General features: G+C 42.3%; 1 protein-coding gene across 1 annotated transcript in view; it reads right to left on the reverse strand.

Annotated features, from left to right (window-relative positions):
* Positions 1–19521, reverse strand: part of LOC124045399 (arginine-glutamic acid dipeptide repeats protein-like) — a 277031-nt gene that overhangs the window by 86119 nt on the left and 171391 nt on the right. The window contains 2 exon segments of the mRNA XM_046364695.1: positions 3236–3340; positions 19334–19430. Coding sequence (XP_046220651.1) covers positions 3236–3340; positions 19334–19430 — 202 coding nt within the window.

Here is a 19521-nt window from a genome sequence, read left to right on the forward strand (position 1 = left end):
CTTGGGGACATATTTCCTAAATTAAACTCATTTTTTTATCTGAATTCCTAGTGATTGTCTTTTTTTAAAACAAAAAATACAATCCCAATCAATTAAAAAAAATAATAATAATAATAATTGCGGGCAGGTTTTTGGCCCACAGGCTGCCTGTTGCTGACCCAATGTACAATATACCACTTCACCAGATTTAGCTAGATAGTTAATTCTCATCTGTAGTCACTTTCTAATATTACTGGAAACATTGATGGGGGAAAAGATGCAATGGGAAAGGAAAGGGGTGGAATGGGCCAGGTGAAAGGCTGGAGAAGGGGTGGAATGGGCCAGGTAGAGGCTGGAGAAGGGGTGGAATGGGCCAGGTAAAGGCTGGAGAAGGGGTGGAATGGGCCAGGTGAAGGCTGGAGAAGGGGTGGAATGGGCCAGGTGAAGGCTGGAGAAGGGGTGGAATGGGCCAGGTAGTGGTTGGAGAAGGGGTGGAATGGGCCAGGTAGTGGTTGGAGAAGGGGTGGAATGGGCCAGGTAGTGGTTGGAGAAGGGGTGGAATGGGCCAGGTAAAGGCTGGAGAAGGGGTGGAATGGGCCAGGTAGTGGTTGGAGAAGGGGTGGAATGGGCCAGGTAAAGGCTGGAGAAGGGGTGGAATGGGCCAGGTAAAGGCTGGAGAAGGGGTGGAATGGGCCAGTTAAAGGCTGGAGAAGGGGTGGAATGGGCCAGGTAAAGGCTGGAGAAGGGGTGGAATGGGCCAGGTAAAGGCTGGAGAAGGGGTGGAATGGGCCAGGTAAAGGCTGGAGAAGGGGTGGAATGGGCCAGGTAAAGGCTGGAGAAGGGGTGGAATGGGCCAGGTAAAGGCTGGAGAAGGGGTGGAATGGGCCAGGTAAAGGCTGGAGAAGGGGTGGAATGGGCCAGGTAAAGGCTGGAGAAGGGGTGGAATGGGCCAGGTAAAGGCTGGAGAAGGGGTGGAATGGGCCAGGTAAAGGCTGGAGAAGGGGTGGAATGGGCCAGGTAAAGGCTGGAGAAGGGGTGGAATGGGCCAGGTAAAGGCTGGAGAAGGGGTGGAATGGGCCAGGTAAAGGCTGGAGAAGGGGTGGAATGGGCCAGGTAAAGGCTGGAGAAGGGGTGGAATGGGCCAGGTAAAGGCTGGAGAAGGGGTGGAATGGGCCAGGTAAAGGCTGGAGAAGGGGTGGAATGGGCCAGGTAAAGGCTGGAGAAGGGGTGGAATGGGCCAGGTAAAGGCTGGAGAAGGGGTGGAATGGGCCAGGTAAAGGCTGGAGAAGGGGTGGAATGGGCCAGGTAAAGGCTGGAGAAGGGGTGGAATGGGCCAGGTAAAGGCTGGAGAAGGGGTGGAATGGGCCAGGTAAAGGCTGGAGAAGGGGTGGAATGGGCCAGGTAAAGGCTGGAGAAGGGGTGGAATGGGCCAGGTAAAGGCTGGAGAAGGGGTGGAATGGGCCAGGTAAAGGCTGGAGAAGGGGTGGAATGGGCCAGGTGAAGGCTGGAGACAGGGTGGAATGGGCCAGTTAAAGGCTGGAGAAGGGGTGGAATGGGCCAGTTAAAGGCTGGAGAAGGGGTGGAATGGGCCAGGTGAAGGCTGGAGAAGGGGTGGAATGGGCCAGTTAAAGGCTGGAGAAGGGGTGGAATGGGCCAGGTGAAGGCTGGAGAAGGGGTGGAATGGGCCAGGTGAAGGCTGGAGAAGGGGTGGAATGGGCCAGGTGGCGGCTGGAGAAGGTACATTTGGGTCGTAACATCGAACAATCAAACTGCGAGCATTAAACAGTAACTTGGAATTCATTTTTCTCTTGTGACTTTAAAAAAAAAAAATGTAACCCTGCATTTGCAAGTAGTTTGCTGTGTAAACTACTACTAAAACAGTAAGCCAGTTGGCTACAGTAGGCCTGGTGCAGTATATACTATAGTAAGTAAGAAAGATATTATTTGGTCTTTGACTCCGTATGGAGGGCGTGATGCAATAGTGGAGCCTCCGTGTGGAGGGCTTGATGCAATAGTGGAGCCTCCGTGTGGAGGGCGTGATGCAATAGTGGAGCCTCCGTGTGGAGGGCGTGATGCAATAGTGGAGCCTCCGTATGGAGGGCGTGATGCAATAGTGGAGCTTCCGTATGGAGGGCGTGATGCAATAGTGGAGCCTCCGTATGGAGGGCGTGATGCAATAGTGGAGCCTCCGTGTGGAGGGCGTGATGCAATAGTGGAGCCTCCGTGTGGAGGGCGTGATGCAATAGTGGAGCCTCCGTGTGGAGGGCGTGATGCAATAGTGGAGCCTCCGGAGAACAAATCGAGCTCCGTATGGAGGGTGTGATGCAATAGTGGAGCCTCCGGAGGCCAAATCGAGCTCCGTACAGCGATGCTTTGCGCCGGCCACATTTTGTAACAATGCGGAGAGCTCCGTATAGACCCGCATTTACATGATTGGTTGACGGTAGGTGTGGGCGGGAGGTCCTGTATAAACATTAACTCACTGCCTTGACAACAGCAGATGTATGAATGCCCTGTCTTCTCCAGATGTCGTATCACCATTAATGGTGTGCGGCCAAGGCGGCAGGGTAGCCTAGCGGTTAGAGTGTTGGGACTAGTAACCGGAAGGTTGCAAGTTCAAATCCCCGAGCTGACAAGGTACAAATCTGTCGTTCTGCCCTTGAACAAGGCAGTTAAACCCACTGTTCCTAGGCCGTCATTGAAAATAAGAATTTGTTCTTAACTGACTTACCTAGTTATAAAATAAAATATATATATTTTTTAAAGTCAGTCAGGAAAAGGCGATGCATGGTCCGACATCCGACTTTGGCGTACACAATTTACCGTGATACGGCCTCTGCAGAAATCAGGGCATTTATACTTTCGAGCAGCGCAGAGCTGTTGTCAAGGAAAATGAGTTTGTTTATTCAGAACCTCCCGCTCTCTCACCTATCGTCAACCAATCACGTCAATGCGGAGCTATACGGAACCCTCCGGCATTGTTACAGAATTTGATAGACACACAGGGATGTGGTACGGAGCTCAATTTGGCCCCTGGGTGCCTCCAGAGGCTTCGAAATTGCATCACAACATCCATACGGTGCCTCGGACCACATTTTAGGATCAAGCACAAATGGTCTTTTAGGCTTACCTGGTCTCTGGGTTGTATCAGAACCAATAGAGACAGTCTTACCTGGTCTCTGGGTTGTATCAGAACCAATAGAGACAGTCTTACCTGGTCTCTGGGTTGTATCAGAACCAATAGAGACAGTCTTACCTGGTCTCTGGGTTGTATCCCAGGATGTAGAAAAAGGAGTCGATGCGAGCTTTGAACTCCCTGGCAGCGAAGATGTCTGAGAAATGGGCAATGTTACACTTCCCCCTGAAACACAAGGCAGACATGGATAATGTGATTTATTTGTCAACATCTTACAGTCTTATGGTAAAGATATAGGTGTACAAAACATCATTGATATTGTTGCAAGAATGTAATTAATTGTGTATTTTGGGGGAAGTGCGTCTTGGAAAAACAAGACAAATGCAGGAAAATGTGTTTTATTAGTCAACATACAGACATATTAACACATTGCTATGTGCAGAGCATTCAGACCTGGACTGTTCCCCATTTTGTTACGTTACAGCCATTTTGTTGCCATTTTGTTGCGTTACAGCCATTTTGTTGCCATTTTGTTGCGTTACAGCCATTTTGTTACGTTACAGCCATTTTGTTGCGTTACAGCCATTTTGTTGCGTTACAGCCATTTTGTTACGTTACAGCCATTTTGTTGCCATTTTGTTACGTTACAGCCATTTTGTTGCGTTACAGCCATTTTGTTGCCATTTTGTTGCGTTACAGCCATTTTGTTGCCATTTTGTTGCGATACAGCCATTTTGTTGCGTTAGCCATTTTGTTGCGTTAGCCATTTTGTTGCGTTAGCCATTTTGTTGCGTTACTTTGTTACGTTACAGCCATTTTGTTGTGTTACAGCCATTTTGTTACGTTACAACCATTTTGTTGTTACAGCCATTTTGTTGCGTTACAGCCATTTTGTTGCGTTACAGCCATTTTGTTGTTACAGCCATTTTGTTGCCATTTTGTTGCGTTACAGCCATTTTGTTGCCATTTTGTTGCGTTACAGCCATTTTGTTGCGTTACAGCCATTTTGTTGCCATTTTGTTGTTACAGCCATTTTGTTGCGTTACAGCCATTTTGTTGCGTTACAGCCATTTTGTTGCCACTTTGTTGCGTTACAGCCATTTTGTTGCCATTTTGTTGCTTTACAGCCATTTTGTTGCCATTTTGTTGCGTTACAGCCATTTTGTTGCCATTTTGTTACGTTACAGCCATTTTGTTGCGTTAGCCATTTTGTTGCGTTACAGCCATTTTGTTGCGTTACAGCCATTTTGTTACGTTACAGCCATTTTGTTGTTACAGTCATTTTGTTGCGTTAGAGCCATTTTGTTACGTTACAGCCATTTTGTTGCGTTACAGCCATTTTGTTGCGTTACAGCCAATTTGTTGCTTTACAGCCATTTTGTTGCCATTTTGTTGCGTTACAGCCATTTTGTTGCGTTAGCCGTTTTGTTGCGTTACAGCCAATTTGTTGCTTTACAGCCATTTTGTTGCCATTTTGTTGCGTTACAGCCATTTTGTTACGTTTCAGCCATTTTGTTACGTTACAGCCATTTTGTTGCGTTACAGCCATTTTGTTGCCATTTTGTTGCGTTACAGCCATTTTGTTGCGTTACAGCCATTTTGTTGCCATTTTGTTGCGTTACAGCCATTTTGTTGCGTTACAGCCATTTTGCTGCTTTACAGCCATTTTGTTGCCATTTTGTTGTTACAGCCATTTTGTTGCGTTACAGCCATTTTGTTGCGTTACAGCCATTTTGTTGCCACTTTGTTGCGTTACAGCCATTTTGTTGCTTTGTTGCCATTTTGTTGCTTTACAGCCATTTTGTTGCCATTTTGTTGCGTTACAGCCATTTTGTTGCCATTTTGTTACGTTACAGCCATTTTGTTGCGTTAGCCATTTTGTTGCGTTACAGCCATTTTGTTGCGTTACAGCCATTTTGTTACGTTACAGCCATTTTGTTGCGTTAGAGCCATTTTGTTACGTTACAGCCATTTTGTTGCGTTACAGCCATTTTGTTGCGTTACAGCCAATTTGTTGCTTTACAGCCATTTTGTTGCCATTTTGTTGCGTTAGAGCCATTTTGTTACGTTACAGCCATTTTGTTGCGTTAGAGCCATTTTGTTACGTTACAGCCATTTTGTTACGTTACAGCCATTTTGTTACGTTACAGCCATTTTGTTGTTACAGCCATTTTGTTACGTTACAGCCATTTTGTTGCGTTAGCCATTTTGTTGCGTTAGCCATTTTGTTGCGTTACGGCCATTTTGTTGCGTTACAGCCATTTTGTTACGTTACAGCCATTTTGTTACGTTACAACCATTTTGTTGTTACAGCCATTTTGTTACGTTACAGCCATTTTGTTGTTACAGCCATTTTGTTGTTACAGCCATTTTGTTGTTACAGCCATTTTGTTGTTACAGCCATTTTGTTGCCATTTTGTTGCGTTACAGCCATTTTGTTGCTTTACAGCCATTTTGTTGTTACAGCCATTTTGTTACGTTACAGCCATTTTGTTGTTACAGCCATTTTGTTGTTACAGCCATTTTGTTGTTACAGCCATTTTGTTGCCATTTTGTCGTGTTACAGCCATTTTATTTTGTTACGTTACAGCCATTTTGTTGCGTTACAGCCATTTTGTTGCGTTACAGCCATTTTGTTGCGTTACAGCCATTTTGTTGCGTTGTTACAGCCATTTTGTTGCGTTACAGCCATTTTGTTACGTTACAGCCATTTTGTTGCGTTACAGCCATTTTGTTACGTTACAGCCATTTTGTTGCGTTAGCCATTTTTGTTGCGTTAGCCATTTTGTTGCGTTACAGCCATTTTGTTGCGTTATTTTGTTACGTTACAGCCATTTTTGTTGCGTTACAGCCATTTTGTTACGTTACAGCCATTTTGTTACGTTTTGTTACGTACAGCCATTTTGTTACGTTACAGCCATTTTGTTGCAGCCATTTTGTTGCGTTACAGCCATTTTGTTACGTTACAGCCATTTTGTTGCGTTAGAGCCATTTTGTTACGTTACAGCCATTTTGTTACGTTACAGCCATTTTGTTACGTTACAGCCATTTTGTTGTTACAGCCATTTTGTTACGTTACAGCCATTTTGTTGCGTTAGCCATTTTGTTGCGTTAGCCATTTTGTTGCGTTACGGCCATTTTGTTACGTTACAACCATTTTGTTGTTACAGCCATTTTGTTGTTACAGCCATTTTGTTGCCATTTTGTTGCCATTTTGTTGCGTTACAGCCATTTTGTTGCCATTTTGTTGCTTTACAGCCATTTTGTTGTTACAGCCATTTTGTTACAGCCATTTTGTTGCCAGCCATTTTGTTGTTACAGCCATTTTGTTGTTACAGCCATTTTGTTGTTACAGCCATTTTGTTGCCATTTTGTTGCGTTACAGCCATTTTGTTACAGCCATTTTGTTACGTTACAGCCATTTTGTTACGTTACAGCCATTTTGTTACGCCATTTTGTTGTTACAGCCATTTTGTTGCCATTTTGTTACAGCCATTTTGTTGCCATTTTGTTGTTTTGTTACAGCCATTTTGTTACGTTACAGCCATTTTGTTGCCATTTTGTTACGTTACAGCCATTTTGTTGCCATTTTGTTGCGTTACAGCCATTTTGTTGCGTTACAGCCATTTTGTTGCCATTTTGTTACTTTACAGCCATTTTGTTGCGTTACAGCCATTTTGTTGCCATTTTGTTACTTTACAGCCATTTTGTTGCGTTACAGCCATTTTGTTGCGTTACAGCCATTTTGTTGCCATTTTGTTGCGTTACAGCCATTTTGTTGCGTTACAGCCATTTTGTTGCCATTTTGTTGTGTTACAGCCATTTTGTTGCGTTACAGCCATTCTGCTGCTTTACAGCCATTTTGTTGCCATTTTGTTGTTACAGCCATTTTGTTGCGTTACAGCCATTTTGTTGCGTTACAGCCATTTTGTTGCCACTTTGTTGCGTTACAGCCATTTTGTTGCTTTGTTGCCATTTTGTTGCTTTACAGCCATTTTGTTGCCATTTTGTTGCGTTACAGCCATTTTGTTGCCATTTTGTTACGTTACAGCCATTTTGTTGCGTTAGCCATTTTGTTGCGTTACAGCCATTTTGTTGCGTTACAGCCATTTTGTTACGTTACAGCCATTTTGTTGCGTTAGAGCCATTTTGTTACGTTACAGCCATTTTGTTGCGTTACAGCCATTTTGTTGCGTTACAGCCAATTTGTTGCTTTACAGCCATTTTGTTGCCATTTTGTTGCGTTAGAGCCATTTTGTTACGTTACAGCCATTTTGTTGCGTTAGAGCCATTTTGTTACGTTACAGCCATTTTGTTACGTTACAGCCATTTTGTTACGTTACAGCCATTTTGTTGTTACAGCCATTTTGTTACGTTACAGCCATTTTGTTGCGTTAGCCATTTTGTTGCGTTAGCCATTTTGTTGCGTTACGGCCATTTTGTTGCGTTACAGCCATTTTGTTACGTTACAGCCATTTTGTTACGTTACAACCATTTTGTTGTTACAGCCATTTTGTTACGTTACAGCCATTTTGTTGTTACAGCCATTTTGTTGTTACAGCCATTTTGTTGCCATTTTGTTGCGTTACAGCCATTTTGTTGCTTTACAGCCATTTTGTTGTTACAGCCATTTTGTTACGTTACAGCCATTTTGTTGTTACAGCCATTTTGTTGTTACAGCCATTTTGTTGTTACAGCCATTTTGTTGCCATTTTGTTGTGTTACAGCCATTTTATTTTGTTACGTTACAGCCATTTTGTTGCGTTACAGCCATTTTGTTGCGTTACAGCCATTTTGTTGCGTTACAGCCATTTTGTTGCGCTACAGCCATTTTGTTACGTTACAGCCATTTTGTTACGTTACAGCCATTTTGTTGCGTTACAGCCATTTTGTTACGTTACAGCCATTTTGTTGCGTTAGCCATTTTGTTGCGTTAGCCATTTTGTTGCGTTACGGCCATTTTGTTGCGTTACAGCCATTTTGTTACGTTACAGCCATTTTGTTACGTTACAGCCATTTTGTTACGTTACAGCCATTTTGTTGCGTTACAGCCATTTTGTTACGTTACAGCCATTTTGTTGCGTTAGAGCCATTTTGTTACGTTACAGCCATTTTGTTACGTTACAGCCATTTTGTTACGTTACAGCCATTTTGTTGTTACAGCCATTTTGTTACGTTACAGCCATTTTGTTGCGTTAGCCATTTTGTTGCGTTAGCCATTTTGTTGCGTTACGGCCATTTTGTTGCGTTACAGCCATTTTGTTACGTTACAGCCATTTTGTTACGTTACAACCATTTTGTTGTTACAGCCATTTTGTTGTTACAGCCATTTTGTTGTTACAGCCATTTTGTTGTTACAGCCATTTTGTTGCCATTTTGTTGCGTTACAGCCATTTTGTTGCTTTACAGCCATTTTGTTGTTACAGCCATTTTGTTACGTTACAGCCATTTTGTTGTTACAGCCATTTTGTTGTTACAGCCATTTTGTTGTTACAGCCATTTTGTTGCCATTTTGTTGCGTTACAGCCATTTTGTTACGTTACAGCCATTTTGTTACGTTACAGCCATTTTGTTACGTTACAGCCATTTTCTTGCGTTACAGCCATTTTGTTGCCATTTTGTTGTGTTACAGCCATTTTGTTACGTTACAGCCATTTTGTTGCCATTTTGTTACGTTACAGCCATTTTGTTGCCATTTTGTTGCGTTACAGCCATTTTGTTGCGTTACAGCCATTTTGTTGCCATTTTGTTACTTTACAGCCATTTTGTTGCGTTACAGCCATTTTGTTGCCATTTTGTTACTTTACAGCCATTTTGTTGCGTTACAGCCATTTTGTTGCGTTAGCCATTTTGTTGCCATTTTGTTACGTTACAGCCACTTTGTTGCGTTACAGCCATTTTGTTGCGCTACAGCCATTTTGTTGCGTTACAGCCATTTTGTTGCGTTACAGCCATTTTGTTACGTTACAGCCATTTTGTTGCGTTACAGCCATTTTGTTGCGTTGCAGCCATTTTGTTGCTTTACAGCCATTTTGTTACTTATTCAAAAATGTATTCGCCCCCCTCATCAATCTACACACAATACCCCATAATGACAAAGCAATAAATTAGCAAAAATGTATAAAAACCTGTTTTTGCATTGTCATTATGGGTTATTGTGTGTAGATTGATGAGGGGGGGGGGGATAATTATTTAATCAATTTTAGAATAAGTAACAAAATGTGGAAAAGGTGAAGGGGTCTGAATACTTTCCAAATGCACTGTAAGTACTATGTCATTAAGTGTTTTCTGGGGAGTTCTATAGTGGGTTGCCAGGTAACGTATGATGCTTCCTGGCGGCCATGTTGGATGACCACTGCATAAATTAATCCGACAACAACAACTACCCCAAGCTGCATGATAACAGTTCCTACACCTACTTCATTCATCCACATGGTCCATTTCTGTGCCGTATTTGCCTGCTCTTACAAGGCAGGAAAAGACATTTAAAAAAAAATGTTTTAATGATAACCCAGAATCATGAAACATCAAGGAGGAAAGATTCAAGAACTGTCAGAAAAACGAAGAAACATTTTTGCCCATCAAGACCTGAACCTAAGACAGGCTTTCAGTACAGGATCTGCTTTGATCTTTTCATCACTGGTAAGTCTGATTTGGAGTTTATTTTAGCTGTTATGCTAACCAAGTATCAACATTAGCTCGATAGCTTGTAGTCTAACATACATCGCTCTCATCGGCGGCACACGAGTGTCAAGTTTCGGGGAAGCATTTTTTTCCAAATAAAAATTCACCTTTATATTTAGTTCAGTTTTGTATTTATTTATTTTATTTATTTATTAGGATCCACAGAAGCAGAAACTACTCTTCCTGGGGTCTACAAAAAAAAAAAAAAAAATACAAAACTTGACAAGTAACCAAAACACTGATACTGATTGACAAGAAAACACAAATTTAAAATACAATATAAATATGAAATTATGAGTCAAATCACAGGGTAGCCTATGCCAAACTCTGCCGACACTTACGAACAGATCAATAATAACAAGCCTTGTCTTGAATGTAACCATCTAATCTAGATGGATATGACGTCCTTGGAGGAGAACAATATTGTAAAAAAAACAACAACAAAAACACTCCGTTGTCACCGACCCGATGATAATTTGTTGAGAAAATGTATGGACATTACAGCATAGAACAAAGGCTTCAACAGGATAGGATATCCTGCTGTGTTGACTGGTTGTTTTAGCCTTTACGGGATAGGATATCCTGCTGTGTTGACTGGTTGTTTTAGCCTTAACGGGATAGGATATCCTGCTGTGTTGACTGGTTGTTTTAGCCTTAACGGGATAGGATATCCTGCTGTGTTGACTGGTTGTTTTAGCCTTAACGGGATAGGATATCCTGCTGTGTTGACTGGTTGTTTTAGCCCAACAATAGATTGAATCTTTATATGACACTAAAACACCTGAATGAATCAAACACAACCAGCAACAAAGACCCTGATGGTACAGGTGACCTGAAGAAGTGATACTCTAACATAAGGTGTACTTTGTATCCTGAACAAAATAATAAAACGCAACATGTCAAGTGTTGATCTCATGTTTCACAAGATGGCACAGATAGAGATGGCAACTTCGCTTCAAGTCCTTAGGAAACTGTGCAGTATATATATATATATTTTAATGTATTATTTCTTATATTGTTAGCCCAGAAAACCTTAGCTGTTATTACATACAGCCGGGAAGAACTTTTGGATATCAGAGAGACGTCAACTTACCAACACAACCAGCACTATGACCAGGAATACAACGTTCCCAAAGCGGATCCTTTGTCTGCACCTTGAACTGATTCCAGAGGCCGACCCAAAACAACGCTGTTGGAGGAGAGGGTGCCGGAGTGGTCTTCCAGTGTGGCTTTGGATGCGTGCACACCACCCACCGCTTCCGAGTATATTACTCGCTAATTTCCAAGTCCTTAGTTAACAAAGTTGACGAAATCAGGGCAAGAGTTGCTTTCCAAAGAGATATCAGGGATTGTATCACTGTTTCACGGAGACATGGCTAGCTGGGGACATGCTGTCGAAGTCAGTACAGCCAATGAGATTTTCAGTGCATCGCACCGACAAGAACAAACATTTCTTCGATAAGAAGAAGGGCAGGGGTGTATGTTTCATGATTACCGACTCATGGTGTTATTGTAACAACACACAAGAGCTCAAGTCCTTTTGTTCACATGACCTAGAATTCCTCCCAAGAGAACTCTCCCCGGTTATCGTCACAGCCGTGTTAACCCCCCCCCCCCCCCCCCCCCCGCAAGACAATATGACGACGGCCATCAAGGAACTTCACTGGACTCTATGCAAACTGGAAACCATATATCCTGAGGCCGTATTTAATATAGTTGGGGATTTTAACAAAGCTAATTTGAGAACAAGACTACCTAAATTCTGTCAGCATATCGTTTGCATTAAACGAGAAACACGCTGGACCACTGCTACTCTAACTTCCACGATGCACACAGGGCCCTCCTCCGCCCTCCTTTTGGGAAATCTGACTATGACTCCATCTTGTTGCTCCCCTCCTATAGGCAGAAACTAATACAGGATGCGCCCATGCTTAGGTCTATCCAACGCTGGTCTGACCAATCGGATAACACGCTTCAAGATTGCTTCGATCATGTGGATTAGGATATGTTCCGGGTAGCCTCAGACAACAACATTGCCGCGAGTTTATAAGGAAGTGTATAGGAGATGTTATACCCACTGTGACTATTAAAACCTTCCATAACCAAAAACCATGGATTGATGGCAGCATTCGCGCAAAACTGGAAGCACATACCACCGCATTTAATCATGGCAAGGCAACTGGAAACATGACCGAATACAAAACCGTGTAGTTATTCCCTCCGCAAGGCAATCAAACAAGCTAAGCGTCAATAGCATCAGATCCCCACTGTGAAGATGTTGCAGCATTCCACTTCTACTTTGTCCTTTTCCAGATATGAAAGGAGACTTCCCTCAGTCAGACTAGATTATTGTAATATGCTGTGGATATGAAAGGAGCCTGTTTCTCAGTCAGACTAGATTATTGTAATATGTTGTGGATATGAAAGGAGACCTCCCTCAGTCAGACTAGATTATTGTAATATGTTGTGGATATGAAAGGAGACCTCCCTCAGTCAGACTAGATTATTGTAATATGTTGTGGATATGAAAGGAGACTGTTTCTCAATCAGACTAGATTATTGTAATATGTTGTGGATATGAAAGGAGACTTCCCTCAGACTAGATTATTGTAATATGTTGTGGATATGAAAGGAGACATCCCTCAGACTAGATTATTGTAATATGCTGTGGATATGAAAGGAGACCTCCCTCAGACTAGATTATTGTAATATGTTGTGGATATGAAAGGAGACCTCCCTCAGACTAGATTATTGTAATATGCTGTGGATATGAAAGGAGACCTCCCTCAGTCAGACTAGATTATTGTAATATGTTGTGGATATGAAAGGAGACCTCCCTCAGTCAGACTAGATTATTGTAATATGCTGTGGATATGAATGGAGACTGTTTCTCAGTCAGACTAGATTATTGTAATATGTTGTGGATATGAAAGGAGACTGTTTCTCAGTCAGACTAGATTATTGTAATATGTTGTGGATATGAAAGGAGACTTCCTCAGACTAGATTATTGTAATATGTTGTGGATATGAAAGGAGACTCCTCAGTCAGACTAGATTATTGTAATATGTTGTGGATATGAAAGGAGACTGTTTCTCAGTCAGACTAGATTATTGTAATATGTTGTGGATATGAAAGGAGACTTCCTCAGTCAGACTAGATTATTGTAATATGTTGTGGATATTAAAGGAGACTGTTTCTCAGTCAGACTAGATTATTGTAATATGTTGTGGATATGAAAGGAGACTTCCCTCAGTCAGACTAGATTATTGTAATATGTTGTGGATATTAAAGGAGACTGTTTCTCAGTCAGACTAGATTATTGTAATATGTTGTGGATATGAAAGGAGACTTCCCTCAGACTAGATTATTGTAATATGTTGTGGATATGAAAGGAGACCTCCCTCAGTCAGACTAGATTATTGTAATATGTTGTGGATATGAAAGGAGACTTCCCTCAGACTAGATTATTGTAATATGTTGTGGATATGAAAGGAGACCTCCCTCAGTCAGACTAGATTATTGTAATATGTTGTCGATATGAAAGGAGACCTCCCTCAGTCAGACTAGATTATTGCAATATGTTGTGGATATGAAAGGAGACTGTTTCTCAGTCAGACTAGATTATTGTAATATGTTGTGGATATGAAAGGAGACTTCCCTCAGACTAGATTATTGTAATATGTTGTGGATATGAAAGGAGACTTCCCCTCAGTAAAACTAGATTATTGTAATATGTTGTGGATATGAAAGGAGACTTCCCTCAGTCAGACTAGATTATTGTAATATGTTGTGGATATGAAAGGAGACTGTTTCTCAGTCAGACTAGATTATTGTAATATGCTGTGGATATGAAAGGAGACTTCCCTCAGACTAGATTATTGTAATATGTTGTGGATATGAAAGGAGACCTCCCTCAGTCAGACTAGATTATTGTAATATGTTGTGGATATGAAAGGAGACTGTTTATTGTAATATGTTGTGGATATGAAAGGAGACTCAGTCAGACTAGATTATTGTAATATGTTGTGGATATGAAAGGAGACTGTTTCCTCAGTCAGACTAGATTATTGTAATATGTTGTGGATATGAAAGGAGACCTCCCTCAGTCAGACTAGATTATTGCAATATGTTGTGGATATGAAAGGAGACCTCCCTCAGTCAGACTAGATTATTGTAATATGTTGTGGATATGAAAGGAGACTTCCCTCAGACTAGATTATTGTAATATGTTGTGGATATGAAAGGAGACCTCCCTCAGTCAGACTAGATTATTGTAATATGTTGTGGATATGAAAGGAGACTTCCCTCAGACTAGATTATTGTAATATGTTGTGGATATGAAAGGAGACCTCCCTCAGTCAGACTAGATTATTGTAATATGTTGTGGATATGAAAGGAGACCTCCCTCAGTCAGACTAGATTATTGTAATATGCTGTGGATATAAAGGAGACTGACTTGTGGATATGAAAGGAGACCTCCCTCAGTCAGACTAGATTATTGTAATATGTTGTGGATATGAAAGGAGACTTCCCTCAGACTAGATTATTGTAATATGTTGTGGATATGAAAGGAGACCTCCCTCAGTCAGACTAGATTATTGTAATATGTTGTGGATATGAAAGGAGACCTCCCTCAGTCAGACTAGATTATTGTAATATGTTGTGGATATGAAAGGAGACTGTTTCTCAGTCAGACTAGATTATTGTAATATGTTGTGGATATGAAAGGAGACTTCCCTCAGACTAGATTATTGTAATATGTTGTGGATATGAAAGGAGACCTCCCTCAGTCAGACTAGATTATTGTAATATGTTATGTTGTGGATATGAAAGGAGACTGTTTCTCAGTCAGACCAGATTATTGTAATATGTTGTGGATATGAAAGGAGACTGTTTCTCAGTCAGACTAGATTATTGTAATATGCTGTGGATATGAAAGGAGACTTCCCTCAGACTAGATTATTGTAATATGTTGTGGATATGAAAGGAGACCTCCCTCAGTCAGACTAGATTATTGTAATATGTTGTGGATATGAAAGGAGACTGTTTCTCAGTCAGACTAGATTATTGTAATATGTTGTGGATATGAAAGGAGACTGTTTCTCAGTCAGACTAGATTATTGTAATATGCTGTGGATATGAAAGGAGACCTCCCTCAGACCAGATTATTGTAATATGTTGTGGATATGAAAGGAGACTGTTTCTCAATCAGACTAGATTATTGTAATATGCTGTGGATATGAAAGGAGACCTCCCTCAGACTAGATTATTGTAATATGTTGTGGATATGAAAGGAGACCTCCCTCAGACTAGATTATTGTAATACAGTCAGACTAGATTATTGTAATATGTTGTGGATATGAAAGGAGACTGTTTCTCAGTCAGACTAGATTATTGTAATATGTTGTGGATATGAAAGGAGACTTCCCCCAGACTAGATTATTGTAATATGTTGTGGATATGAAAGGAGACTTCCCTCAGTCAGACTAGATTATTGTAATATGTTGTGGATATGAAAGGAGACTGTTTCTCAGTCAGACTAGATTATTGTAATATGTTGTGGATATGAAAGGAGACTTCCCTCAGACTAGATTATTGTAATATGCTGTGGATATGAAAGGAGACTGTTTCTCAGTCAGACTAGATTATTGTAATATGTTGTGGATATGAAAGGAGACTTCCCTCAGTCAGACTAGATTATTGTAATATGCTGTGGATATGAAAGGAGACTGTTTCTCAGTCAGACTAGATTATTGTAATATGTTGTGCCTTGGTCAAACTGAATGATTGCTGTGCCATTTAGGTAGAGAGCCCTGTCACCTTGTTGTCATGACAACAGTGCCCCTTTAAACCAAATTAAAGGTGCAGCAGTAACTGCTGATTAAACAGAAACAGTCTTGCCCCATTGAAAAAAAAAACTTTTTTTTCTTATAATCTATTTATTTATTTGACAATTTAAACACATTTAGCATAGACACTGTAATTGTTGCATAAATGCTGTTGTATGTGGAGGATGAGGGCCACAGTCGATATCTCCGATAGGGAGGAGTGAGGCCTCAGCGGGTTTTTATAAATAAGCATCAACCAGTGGGTCTTGCGACGGGTATACAGAGATGACCAGTTTACAGAGGAGTATAGAGTGCAGTGATGTGTCCTATAAGGAGCAGTAGTGGCAAATCTGATGGCCGAATGGTAAAGAACATCTAGCCGCTCGAGAGCACAGACACATCAGAGACAGATCCTCCCTTCTCTTCATAACAGGACTGTGGTCTGTGATTAATCAACACAGACAGAAAGATCCTCCCCTTTTCTTCATAACAGGACTGTGGTCTGTGATTAATCAACACAGACAGAAAGATCCTCCCCTTCTCTTCATAACAGGACTGTGGTCTGTGATTAATCAACACAGACAGAAAGATCCTCCCCTTCTCTTCATAACAGGACTGTGGTCTGTGATTAATCAACACAGAGACAGAGACAGATCCTCCCTTCTCTTTATAACAGGACTGTGGTCTGTGATTAATCAACACAGAGACAGAGACAGATCCTCCCCCTCTCTTTATAACAGGACTGTGGTCTGTGATTAATCAACATCCCTGATCTACTGGGGGAGCAGACTTCTATTCCAGCCCAGTAATAGATCTACTGGCTGAGCAGACTTCTATTCCAGCCCAGTAATAGATCTACTGGCTGAGGAGACTTCTATTCCAGCCCAGTAATAGATCTACTGGAAGAGCAGACTTCTATTGTGTGTGTGTGTGTGTGTGTGTGTGTGTGTGTGTGTGTGTGTGTGTGTGTGTGTGTGTGTGTGTGTGTGTGTGTGTGTGTGTGTGTGTGTGTGTGTGTGTGTGTGTGTGCGTGTGTAAGTGTGTGTGTAAAGCGGGCAGCATTACATTACAGCATTGCTCTGGAATTCCCTGTCTGCGTACATCAAAAGCTCCTATAATAAGTCATATCAAAGAGCTGCTCTGTGTGTGTTCCTGTGTGTGTGTGTGTTCCTGTGTGTGTGTGTGTGTTCCTGTGTGTGTGTGTGTTCCTGTGTGTGTGTGTCCTGTGTGTGTGTGTGTGTGTGTGTGTGTGTGTGTGTTCCTGTGTGTGTGTGTGTTCCTGTGTGTGTGTGTGTTCCGAAGAACTGGCTGCTAATTTAGCCTGAAATCACTGGTTTCTCTGAGACGTGGCTCAGAGAGAGAGCTGCCACACTTTCACAGATGGTTTGCGTCTGTGCATGTCTGTCTGTCTTTGTGCATGTGCGTGTGTGTGTGCATGTGTGTGTGCGTGTGGGGATGAGGAACAGAGGGAAGGAGGGGGAGAGAATCACATGAGCAGGGAGAATGACTATCTGGTTTTAGACAGAGAATCACATGAGCAGGGAGAAATACTATCTGGTTTTAGACAGAATCACATGAGCAGGGAGAAATACTATCTGGTTTTAGACAGAGAATCACATGAGCAGGGAGAAATACTATCTGGTTTTAGACAGAGAATCACATGAGCAGGGAGAAATACAGGTTTTAGACAGAGAATCACATGAGCAGGGAGAAATACTGGTTTTAGACAGAATCACATGAGAATCACATGAGCAGGGAGAAATACTATCTGGTTTTAGACAGAGAATCACATGAGCAGGGAGAAATACTATCTGGTTTTAGACAGAGAATCACATGAGCAGGGAGAAATACTATCTGGTTTTAGACAGAGAATCACATGAGCAGGGAGAAATACTATCTGGTTTTCAGAGCAGGGAGAAATCATCTGGTTTTATGAGCAGGGAGAAATACTATCTGGTTTTAGACAGAGAATCACATGAGCAGGGAGAAATACTATCTGGTTTCAGACAGAGAATCACATGAGCAGGGAGAAATACTATCTGGTTTCAGACAGAGAATCACATGAGCAGGGAGAAATCACATGAGCAGGGAGAAATCTGGTTTCAGAGAATCAGATGAGCAGGGAGAAATACATCTGGTTTCAGACAGAGAATCACATGAGCAGGGAGAAATACTATCTGGTTTCAGACAGAGAATCACATTAGTGTTTCACAGAGAATCAGAGAATCTAGCTGCTGTGTGGGGTCATAGGTTAGAGCCTGATGACTATCAGCTTAGTGTTGCTAGCTGCTGTGTGGGGTCATAGGTTAGAGCCTGATGACTATCAGCTTAGTGTTGCTAGGTGCTGTGTGGGGTCATAGGTTAGAGCCTGATGACTATCAGCTTAATGTTGCTAGGTGCTGTGTGGGGTCAAAGGTTAGAGACTGATGACTATCAGTTTAATGTTGCTAGGTGCTGTGTGGGGTCAAAGGTTAGAGACTGACTATCAGCTTAATGTTGCTAGGTGCTGTGTGGGGTCATAGGTTAGAGACTGATGACTATCAGCAACACTAAGCTAGGTGCTGTGTGGGGTCAAAGGTTAGAGACTGACTATCAGCTTAATGTTGCTAGGTGCTGTGTGGGGTCATAGGTTAGAGACTGATGACTATCAGCAATACTAAGCTAGGTGCTGTGTGGGGTCAAAGGTTAGAGACTGATGACTATCAGCTTAGTGTTGCTAGGTGCTGTGTGGGGTCAAAGATTAGAGCTGTGGGTTCTAGGTTAGAGCTGCGAGTTCTCGGTTAGCACTGCGGGTTCTAGGTTAGCGCTGTGGGTTCTCGGTTAGCGCTGCGGGTTCTCGGTTAGAGCTGCTGGTTCTCGGTTAGAGCTGTGGGTTCTAGGTTAGAGCTGTGGGTTCTAGGTTAGAGCTGTTGGTTCTAGGTTAGAGCTGTGGGTTCTAGGTTAGAGCTGTGGGTTCTAGGTTAGAGCTGTGGGCTCTAGGTTAGAGCTGTTGGTTCTAGGTTAGCGCTGTTGGTTCTAGGTAGGAGCTGTGGGTTCTAGGTTAGAGCTGTGGGTTCTAGGTTAGAGCTGTGGGTTCTAGGTTAGAGCTGTTGGTTCTAGGTTAGAGCTGTTGGTTCTAGGTTAGAGCTGTGGGTTCTAGGTTAGAGCTGTGGGTTCTAGGTTAGAGCTGTTGGTTCTAGGTTAGAGCTGTGGGTTCTAGGTTAGAGCTGTGGGTTCTAGGTTAGAGCTGTTGGTTCTAGGTTAGCGCTGTTGGTTCTAGGTAGGAGCTGTGGGTTCTAGGTTAGAGCTGTGGGTTCTAGGTTAGAGCTGTGGGTTCTAGGTTAGAGCTGTTGGTTCTAGGTTAGAGCTGTTGGTTCTAGGTTAAAGCTGTTGGTTCTAGGTAGGAGCTGTGGGTTCTAGGTTAGAGCTGTGGGTTCTAGGTTAGAGCTGTGGGTTCTAGGTTAGAGCTGTGGGTTCTAAGTTAGAGCTCTATATAGGTCACAGTGTCTGTTCTAGGATTATAAACCTCTTTCATCCCTGTCATCGACTGTCCCCCTAAAGGAACTAAACTGATACCATTCCACAAAGGCTGCAAGTACTGGCCAATTTGTAAGTCGCTCTGGATAAGAGCGTCTGCTAAATGACTTAAATGTCAATGTAAATGTTGAGTACTTTCCTTTAACTTGTTTAGCGTTGGTCTCTCTCCGAGTGTGTGTGTTGTCTTACCTGAGGGCAGCAGCATGGTATGTGTCCACATAGTCGGAGATGAAGAGTTCTCTGCCCCTGACCACTGGGTCTGTGATGACCAGCTCCCGGCCAGAATCTGAGGAGGGAAGACAAAACAGTCAGAGGAGGTAAAGGAGAAGAGGAGAGAAGAGGGGGATGAGGAGCAGGAGAGAGGAGAGAGGAGGAGA

Source organism: Oncorhynchus gorbuscha, linkage group LG10 (genome assembly GCF_021184085.1).
Source record: "Oncorhynchus gorbuscha isolate QuinsamMale2020 ecotype Even-year linkage group LG10, OgorEven_v1.0, whole genome shotgun sequence".
Lineage (NCBI taxonomy): Eukaryota > Metazoa > Chordata > Actinopteri > Salmoniformes > Salmonidae > Oncorhynchus > Oncorhynchus gorbuscha.